The sequence below is a fragment of the Hevea brasiliensis genome, chromosome 18 (assembly GCF_030052815.1).
Source record: "Hevea brasiliensis isolate MT/VB/25A 57/8 chromosome 18, ASM3005281v1, whole genome shotgun sequence".
NCBI lineage: Eukaryota > Viridiplantae > Streptophyta > Magnoliopsida > Malpighiales > Euphorbiaceae > Hevea > Hevea brasiliensis.
Window position 1 is genome coordinate 35,096,915 of NC_079510.1, and position 10,941 is coordinate 35,107,855.

The 10,941-nt window shown below is 29.3% G+C and overlaps 2 protein-coding genes across 2 annotated transcripts; both read right to left on the bottom strand.

The window, feature by feature from the left end:
* Positions 1-7,632: 7,632 nt before the first annotated feature.
* On the bottom strand, positions 7,633-8,487 carry LOC110641568 (RING-H2 finger protein ATL74-like). The gene has a single exon (XM_021793349.2). It carries the CDS (start codon positions 8,401-8,403, stop codon positions 7,705-7,707), a length of 699 nt encoding a protein of 232 aa, XP_021649041.2. The 5' UTR covers positions 8,404-8,487; the 3' UTR covers positions 7,633-7,704.
* Positions 8,488-9,915: 1,428 nt separating this feature from the next.
* LOC110641569 (uncharacterized) lies at positions 9,916-10,637 on the bottom strand. The gene is made up of 2 exons (XM_058140435.1): positions 10,224-10,637; positions 9,916-10,120 (listed from the first exon to the last, which is right to left on the bottom strand). Exons 1-2 carry the CDS (start codon positions 10,500-10,502, stop codon positions 10,061-10,063), a joined length of 339 nt encoding a protein of 112 aa, XP_057996418.1. The 5' UTR covers positions 10,503-10,637; the 3' UTR covers positions 9,916-10,060.
* Between the last annotated feature and the right edge of the window lie 304 nt (positions 10,638-10,941).

Genomic DNA, 10,941 nt, shown 5'->3' on the forward strand with positions numbered 1-10,941 from the left:
GTTCGTTAGGTTTTAGGTATAGGAAAAATTCTGTCAAATTTTTGGCATAAATTAGAGTGTCTTTTGACTCTTTAAATTCTTATTTTGTATTAGCGCTAATAATTTTATAATATAATTATTTAGGTGATTAAAGTTAGCCTTCTGCCTCCACCCAACCGCTACAGTAACTTCTGGTGCATTGTGAGTAGATATTGATTTTATTTATAATTTTAATATTATTATATATTCAAGGCATGCCCATACATTCACTTATAAATATATGTATATAGCTAAATATTAGGCACAGTTTGTATTGGATTTTTATTTGATGAAACTATTGTGGGTGTCGCCTTAAAGCAATTTAGAGCTCTGTGTGTGTGTCAACGTGTGTGGGGTGTGACATTGGATATGGGTAGGATAGGTAGAACGGTTAGAGGTTGACTCGCTAGGACCCAATCCTTTTTGTGGAGAAGTCAGGGTGAGTATAGTTTTGAGTTGATCTTATTGACCCCTATATTTGGATTATTAAGAGAAAGTCCGGCTTGAGTTGATCTCACTAGCAGAGGTTGGAATTTAGAGAGCTGTATTGGGGATTAGCTTCGATGTATATATATATGATTGATGTGACACACAGGTGCACGAGTGCTCCAAATTATCTTTTGTGCGAATATTGGTTGAATATGTTTGTATATGTTACATTTCATACTTAGGGATGCATTAGCCTTGGATAGTTATGAAAATTATATTTAAAATCAATATCTTACTCTATGAGTCGACCGCTCACTCCTATTCATTATATTTTTTTTCCAGGATATAGGAGGAACTTTTTATGAATAACTTGCTTCCTTTCTCGCAGGTTCATCAGCAGCAGCTAATTTGTATTATATATTTTCTTGATCTATAATCTAGAACTCCACATATGCTAGAAGTAGTATTTGATCTTGTCAAGAACTATATTAATTTAAATCTTTAGTATTGTAAACTTATTATGAACATGCTTGAATGTGTGAGATGGTTACTCCTTGGATGAGGGAGCTGAGCTCCCATTTAATTTTGTGATTGATTGAGGATTGTGAGGGTGAGCCAAGCTCCCCAATTTAATATATTTTGTGTTCACAGGTTGGGTGAGCTAAGAACTCCTTGTTGGATAGTCTAATTTATGGTTGGACTCTATCTGTTTAATTTCTTGAAATTAGACTACAGTGATGGGCCTTATGGTTGAACTAGAAATAGTTAGGCTTACTACGAGCTTTGGAGGCCATATGCTAACCCAAGTCTTAGTGCCGGTCCGGCCCAGAAATTAGGTCGTGACATCTTCAAAACTAGGGGCCATGTAATTTCTCAATTAAAAATCACCATCAACCCAAGGATCATGCCAAACCTTAATCTGGTCGCCTCTACCAACCCTCTAGCAAATACCTTTTTTTAGCTAAGGCCTGGAGCACAAAAGACTCTTCCATGTATAACTAGGATTTGAACCTTCAACTGCATCAAGGAAATCCATTCTAGAAAAGTATTTAGCTTTGAGGATCCGAGATAGAAGAGTACCTGGGTTGGTTAAAATATGCCAACCCTATTTACCAAGCATTGCCAAATTAAGATAATTCAAATTCCTGAAACGTAAGCCACCAGAATCCTTACTACAACACATAAGATTCCAAGAAAGCCAGTGGATATTACGTCCGCCATTTGGCTTTTAACCCCAACAGAAAGAGTTCATTATCCTTTAAAGCTCCTCACAAATGGAGACAGGAATATGGAAGACTCCCATACAATAAGTAGGAATAGCCCGTGCCACTGTTTTGATCATAATCTCTTTACCAGCACATGAGAGAAGCTTTCCTTTCCAACTTTGCAATTGTTTCCACATCCTATCCTTCAGAAAACCAAAAACTTGACTTTTATTCTTCCCAACCAAAGAAGGCAAGCCCAAATAACACCCATGATTTAGAGGAGTATCTCCATCAAGACAGAGAAATCTGAGACTGTAAATCAAATGAAACATTTGAGCTAAAAAAGATGTCAAACTTCTAGAAATTTATCGACTGTCTAGAAGCCAACTCATACGAAGTGAGAATCTGCTTAATTTTCGCACTCTCCTCAATAGTTGCTCGAAAGAAAAAGAAACTATCATCTACGAATAAAAGATGGGAAATACTAGGTCCTCTTTCCTAACCTTGCAACCATGAATATCTCCTCGAAGTTTTGCCTGTCAAAAAAGAGCAGAAAGGCCCTCAGCACAAAGAATAAAGAGATATGGAGATAGGCAAAGACCCCTCGCCGGAACAATAGGACCAATCTCTCCTTCATTAATAGACACTGAATATTTAACAGAGGAGACACAAAGCATAATAACATCCACCCATTTCGGTGCGAAACCCAACTTAAGCAGAATAAGTTTCAGAAAACCTCAATCCACACGGTTATAAGCCTTACTAATATCAATCTTCAAAGCAACCTCTCCCCTACTACCCCTTGTCTTCTTCTTCATATGATGGATAAGCTCAAAAGCAACCATCACATTATCAGTGATTAACTACCTCGGAACAAATGCATACTGAGAATCAGTGATAACTGAAGGAAGCAGGCACTTAAGCCTATTATCCTACGTCTTAGAAAAGATCTTATGCACCACATTACAAAGAGAGATGGGTCTAAGCTCCTTTAAAGAAGTAGGAGACTCCACATTTGGAATAAGAACCATAGAAGTGTCATTCAACCGATTTGGGAAAGAGACATTTTCAAACCATCTGTGATTTATTTTTTTTTTCAATTATTTTAGTTAATAGTTGTCTTCATTATTTCCTATTTAAGAATTAAAATCCATAAAGTTTCAAAAGTAAAAACGTAATGAATAATGAAAGTAATAAGAAACTATTAATAAAAAATTTCTAAAATCTCAAAATAAAAAATTTAAACAATATATTTCATCAGTTGAAAAGAAAAAAAAAACCAATATATTGGCACTCAAATTCAATATCAAGAATTAATATTGCGTGCTTGTGGGGTTGAAGCCAGAAATTAAAACTAAGGGGTAAATTTAAAAAAAAAAATTATTAAGACTTGATCGGTTTAAATTTTATAATAAAAATTGAAATGAATATTTTTTCTACTCTATAATATATAAAAGTACGAATGAGATTGGTGAATTTGTAAACGGATAAAATTATTTTTTATTTTTTATATTATTTATGAAAGTATCTTTAAAAAATAATATCTTTAATGATAAATATATAAATTTATCGCTAAAAATATGCATAGCAAAAACAAATTTGCTGCTAATCATACTAGTTTGTTGCTAATAATTTTTAAAGAAGGCTAATCTGCCACTATTAATTTTTAGCAATAAGAGTTTATGTGACAAAATAAATCCATAAATAAATTTTATTGCTAAATTATTATAATTAATATAAATTAAAATTTTAATATTATTTTAATAATAATTCTACATATAAAAAATATTATTATAATTCTTAATTTATAAATTTAGTAATTCTACAATCTTAACCTTATAAGCATTATAAATTCATTGAAAATTATTTAATTTATTTTAATAAAATTAATAAAAAAAACTTTAAACACCGAATCTCACGTTTTACTAATTTATTTTTTAATTATTTTACATATTTACAAATTTATGATATTAAATTTTAACTAATAAAAATTATATGCGCTTCAAAAATTAATAAATTAAACTTAATTATTTTACAATTCATAAATCCCAATTTTATTTTGATTTTAATTTTTGTATTAAGACTCTAAATCTTAATACCATGTAAAATTTATAATAATAACTCCTAATTATAGATAAAAAAAAAATCTCAATTAATATATTTATGGGTAGATCATTATAAAAAATTTTAAAAATAGCTACAAAAATTATTAATTACATAATTTTGTTAGTAATTTATCGACAATGTACTCCTTACTGATTAAAAAAATGAAGCTAAGATAATTAAAATGTAAACCAATTTGTACCAATGAAATTACTAATTGATTAGCATCGAAACCTTTAGCGATGACACATTTCATACGTAAAGGTAGCGTCAAATATTGATAGTAAAATTAACAATCAAATAAAAAATATACCAATGAAAAAATTCGTTGGTAATTACCGACAAACTTTTATTTGGTTGATAATGTGAAAAAAAAGATTTAAAAAGTTAAAAAAATTTTACTTACAAAAATTTGTTATCAGTAATCATAGTCGTCGGTAAATATTAACAACCTCGTATTTGGTCGGTAATATTAAGAAAAAAATAAAAAATAAAATAATAAAATAAATTACTGGTGAACATGTTTTGTCAGTAAATACCAATGATCTTATAGTTAGTCGGTAATGTTATAAAGAAAAAAAATAAAAAATAAAATTTTAGAATAATTTGTTTGTGAAAATTTATTATTGGTAATTACTTACGAACTCATATTTGATTGATAATATTAAGAAAGAAATAAAAAAAATTTTAAAAATTTTAAAAATTTTAACTATGAAAATTTTTTCTGTAATTATTAATAAATTTGTATTTTGTCAGTAATATTAAAAAGAAAATAAAAAAATTAAAAACTTTTATCTATGAAAATTTTTCGATTGTAATTATTAACACATTCATATTTGGTCAATAATATTAAAAAGAAAATTAAAAAAAAAAGTTAAAGAGTTTAAAAAATTTTATCTATGAAAGGTTTTCGTCAGTAATTACTAATAAATTTATATTTGATTAGTAATATTAAAAAAAAGATCAAATATAAAATTTTGAAATAAATTATCTAAGAAAATATTTTATCAATAATTACCAATAAATAATATTTTGTCTGTATATATCATCTTTTAATAGAATTAGAGGGGAGTTGCTTTCCCTGTAAAAGAAAAGCTACTCCCTAATATATGTCAATTGTGGCTATTATGTAGTGCCTACTTTAGCCTAGCTAGTTTTTTTTTTTTTTTTTTTTTTTAATCTTAAAAACTAAAAATTAATTTTGTATTAAATTAAAATAGTGAATATTTAATAAATTTTAAAAATACTAAAAATTTTAAAAGGTAAAAATAAAAATTAAATTAAAAATTTAAAATTGAAAATTTTAAGTTAAATTAAATTTAAAAATTAACTATATTAAATTAATAATTTTAAATTAAATTTAAAATGAAATGAAATTAAAAAGTAAAAAAAATTAAATTAAAAATAAGAAAAAAATTATCAACAAAAAGTTATTATCAGTAATTACTTGGATAATTTATTATCCATAGTAATTTACAACAATAATTGTTATCAGTAAATAGTTAATAATTTATAAGTCTACGATATTTACAAAACTATCAATAAAAATTCTAATTTACCTACGAAATAGTTTGTGAATAAATTTTACAATAACATTTTTTTTTTGAGTTAAAATTACTTACATTAAAATTTATGGAAAAAAATGTCATTAGTAATTAATTGATAATCCTAATTACTAACTAAATATTCATAGTTATTTTTTAAATTTCTTATGGTGAATTATTAAATGTTGGAGCAACACACATACAATAAAAAGATTAGTGTAAATAAAGGGTGGAAAGCTACTAAAAAATAAAAATAAAATAAACAGTGGGAAGGGAGAGTAGCGAAGGCCCTTGCAGAACTCGAGTCAATGACCTAAAACCTCAACTTCAAAACACCCCACAAAAATCATGTTAAATAAAAACGGGAGCATCTTTTGACCCATAAATTTGTAAAAATATAATTATTATATCTCTGAAATTTAATGAATTATTGAAACACATGCAAGCCATGTTTACGCATTCACCAATTACATAAATTAAATAATTATGATTTAATAAATTAAGTTCAATTATTAAATAAGATACAATTAAAAACAGAATATAAAATGAATTTTCAGATAAAGATGAATTAAAAGATACTTTTTGCCTTAAATAAAAATTAATAAACCACTTTTTTTAAAAAAATTTTCATGTTTTCTTAGTTGTCACAAACAGATTTCTTATAATAAAACATCAAACAATCTAAATAAATAGGCTTTTTACCATTATTTTTTTTTCTTTTATCACAACAACAATAGAAAATGAAAAACATTAACAGTACCAAACAGCTCCCTAATTTTTATATACATGATTATATGTTTGGATAATCTATGTGAGTGATTGGGTGGCTCATTAAATAATATGATAAGCCTACTTCTCATAGAAATCAAGCATTGATTATTTGAGAGTAAAATTAAATTATATATTTTTTAATTAAAAATATTAAATTTTTTAATTTCAAACATAAAAATTAAAAAAAATTAATTGAATTAAAATTTTTTTATAAATTTCTAATTTCTAAACAGGAATAAGAAATCTCGAAGTGTAACTCTTAATTATTGTAATATTTTAATTAATGGAATGAAACATAATTATTATCTATACTTCTATATATCTATCTATATTTATACTATATATAAATATGAGAAAGAGGAAAAATAATTTTATTAAAAAAATATTTTTTATTTTTAAAATTAATTATAATTATATTTTTATTATTTAAATTAATTTTAATATTTATATAAATTTAAAAATTTTTAATTTTACTCATCTTTAACTTGAATTGAATATAAAATTTTATAAAAAAATAATTAATGAAAATAAGAAATTAATAAATGAAAAATATAAAATATAAAATTTATTTATATTATTAATAATATTACTTTAAATTTTCTTATTTTATTAAATATTCAACATTAGCTGTTAGATTTTGTAGAATTTCGTCTAATTTTTTTTTAATGCGTTGAAAATTTATATAAAATTTTATAGTATAATTTACGATTAAAAATTATACTAGTTCCTGCTAAACACAAATAAAAAGTTAGCAGAGACTCGGTTTGGGCCTAATATAGAAGTTTTAAGATTTGGTTTGGGTCCAATAGAATTATTAGATGAAGAAGTAAGAACTATCTAATAATTCTTTTAGGATTTTTTTTTTAATAGGATTTATTTTTATTTGAGTGTTTAAGTATTTTTTTTTATTTTTTTATTTTTATGTTTGGGATTAATGAAATGAGTAAAACTACATTTAAATAGGTATATATTTAAATAAAAATTATAAATTTAAATAATTCATCATTAAAATTTTACACGTTTTCATTTTGATTAAACGAGAATTATCCAAACATCAAAAAAATGAAAACCTCCTCCTTCTTCCTCTCCATCTTAAATATATATTTGTTTTTTTATGGTAAAATTTGTTAGTTTGTTAAATTTGCATCAAAATATTATTTATTTTCATTTTAAACCAATAAAAAAAGTTTGTATAATTTTTTTTTTTCTTATACATTTTATAATATTTGCTTATATACCATTAAAAAGATTAAATAATTTAAGGATTAAGAATGCAAAAATTTTATAATTATGGATGAAATTTAAATTACGCTTAAAATGACGAATTGAAATATAAAAATATATAGATTAATTAATATATTTTTTAAAATAAAAATTAAATAATTAATTTTGTTAAAGTAAAAATAGTAATTTTACCGCATCAAAAATATAGCACGCAACCTTTCATCAACGATATAGCTACATTAGAAGAGAAAAGAACCACCCACCATCACTTTACATCTACCAAACAGAAAACAAGGGTCCATTCTAATACAATAAAATGGGGAAAGAAAAACAATAAAAATTTGTCGAACACGTAATGCAATCCCACTTGTAAAAAGATATATTATTTAGCAATTAATATTCCAAAAATATCATAGAGCAGATTCAGAAATGGAATCAAGTGAAGAAGATGAGGGATTAGTTGTTGATTGTGCACTTTCTTCCTGGCTTTGGCTCAACTCCATTAGAGCATCATTACTAGTTATTCCTGATGATGGCTGGGCCTGTCCTTCCCTGAATTCAATGCTGGCATCACTGAAATGGCTACTGTCTGTTGTGACACTGCCTCTCATTTCAAAGCTTCTATCACTGAAATGGATACTTTCTTCTCCTATTGCTTGCCCTGGCCCTGCCCTTGTTGAATCAGCAGCACTGGTTCTGCAAATTGGACAAATGGGTGTCTTCATAAGCCATTCATCTACACAATAAGCATGGAAACTGTGCTTGCAGATAGGCAACAGCCAGCACTTTTCGCCAACCTTGAAGTTTTCCAAGCAAACTGCACAATCTACTGGGCTGCTTCCCTTGCTTTTTGCTATAAAATCATAGCTTGGAAGCTTCTCCAGGTCATCTCGTGACATGCTAATTCTTCTATCAGGGCTTCCTCTCTCAGTAGCAAAATTGTTTCTGGAAGTTCTTCTAACAATACATGCATGAACTAAGACCAACAACCCAATTACCACGAATAATAGTATCACAGAGATTATAATAGCCATGATTATAATCTCTGTTGCAAGCCCAATATTATCGCTGCTCATTACAGTCTCATTGTGTTGATCTTTAATTCTCATCCCCAAACCCCAGAATTTTCTCTGTTCAGTTTTCTCTGACTAGCCCAGAAATTATTATTAGCCTTCTCAGGAGAAGGGTTTTAATTTGGTGGATCTATACTCTGGAGGAGAAAGCTTTGAAGATGGTAATAGAAAGCAGGTGGGATGCATATATTTTATCAAAGAATTATAAGTGGTCCAAAGGGATATTTAATGATTAAAATTAAGGGGTTTGGTTAATCTTTATGATGGAGCGGGTAAGAAAGAACCAGAATTCATAAGTGGAGACAAAAATATCATTGCAAGAACATACATGCTTTTCTCTTTATTTTCTTTTCTATCTTCCTCTGATAATGTTATTTTGTCTTCAGATTATTAATCAATGTTTATTCTAAAAAAAATTAATTTTTTAGAAAAAATTAAAAAAAAAAAAAAGTATTATGTGGTTATGCCCATCTCACTGAAAGCAGCTGGTTACAATCGGACCCAACCTCGACGACGATGCCCTGGGTATCTTCGGGGTTGTGATCAATGGATCTGCATTCGAGAATTTAGCACAAGATCTCTGGAATTTTCGTTTAATCGTCAATCATTAAGTTGATTGTTATCTTAACTCTTCATCTGTTGTCAATCCATCCTTTGGCTTGGCTTATTTCAGATTGAACGATCTCTTTGGTTGGTCTAAATATGGAGTCAAACCCAACTTCACTTGGATCCGGAATCGCTGTGACACTCTTCAGGGGGCATTGGTCAATCTGAAGATCAATACAGTACCCTAAAAAGATTGGAAGAAGATTTAGAGAAGGGAGAGGAACTTGAATTGTCCGAGGAGGACACTGCTGCTCTGCAAATAGAGCTGGACAAGTGTCATAACTGAGTACCCACGGTAGTTCACCACTGCCGCCTCCACCGTCGCCGCCTGTAAGATTCTATGTTTCACCTTCTCCTCCTTATTCCATGCTACACGGATCCTGCGAATGTTCAAGGTTGTGGACGAAGATGTTACAGGGTTGTTTCCGAGGAATGCAAGAGTTTATATTAGAGGGGGACAATTTGATACTAATAACAGGAGATTTGTTAGATGTTTAGTTGCTTCCTATGGAGGTGGAATTGAAGTTCATGATAATATCGTTAATGTCCCATATAATGGAGGAATGGCATTACTTGCTGAGGTATATTTCTTTGTGGCTCAAATAAGTGGGATTGGTTTCAGGTTTGTGGTTTCATACTAATTTTTACTTGCTACTACTTCCAATCAAGGGTCTGGTTTCTTGCACTTCTGCTTTTGCTATTTCTCAGCAGAAATTCTGATCGTGTGTGCTGATTTCTATAAAAATTCAAGGAGCAAAAGTACTTTATTAACGATAATGTCCCATGAAACAGTGATATGGTTACATGTGGAATACAAGACAATGACCTAATTACATGCTAAAATGAACAAACAAATGGAGAAATTATTGAGTTTTGATGATGTATTATCATTATTATTATTATTATTATTATTATTATTATTATTATTATTATCCAACAGAGACGAGAGTCTGGATTCATTTGATTCAAGGGCAATCAACCATTTTGCCATGAAGCAAGACATAATCCCAGTTGTTGCACTTGTACAGGTTACCAGAAGTTCCTGGAGGAACACATTTGCACTTGGCACAGCATGCTGTGCAGGCTTTCATGCAGGGCTTTTTCTCAGGATGGGTCTTGCATCGCTCCTGACAGATATTGACACATCCTGCATAAAAATCATGTGAACTATGTAAAACAAGAAAATGTGGGTAATTGTCTAATTGATATGGAATAACTTTGGTTGTTCTTTCCATCGTAGGATTAATTACCATGTTCCCCTGGAGAAGGTGCCTTTGATGGGACAGTGGAATGGACTGGAGGAACTTTATTTGGGGGAGGAGCTGAAACTTCTTTGAAGGCTGAGGAGCCTTCTCCGGGGCATTATCATGAGATTTCTTTGGAGCTGGAGCCCTCTCACCGGGATGATGACAAGACTTCTGTGGGGGTCCTACCTTCTGTGGGGCTCCTGCCATCTGTGGGCCTAGTGCCTTCGCTGGAGCATAACGGCGGTGATCATGAGTGTTCTCTGGGGCATGGGCAGGGACCATCTGAGAATGCAAAATCAAAGTTCAAAAGAATTTGTTCTGGTTAACTTGAATACTTGGTAGACCTCATTTGGAACAACGATAAAGTGAAAACATGATTTGTAGGCATACTGATTTTAATTAATTACAATTATACTACAAAATTCTCCTAAACTGATGCCATTACTACAAAATTACCTCATCACTAGACATAACCTATAGAAGCAAGAAATACCAAGTTAGATTGTTAGAACCATCAAAATTGCAAAAAAAATTAAGTTGTAAGTGAAAGAGAAAGAGGAAAGAGGAGGAAGAGAAGCAACAGAATACCCTGGTAGTGACAAGAAGGAAACAAGCAAACAAGAAAAGCAAGTTAGCTTTGAAAGCCATTGCAATGCACAATGACGTTTAGTAGCAATTGTTCGCGAGATAGCCAGTAAAGTAAGGGCGCAGAGGAGATGGT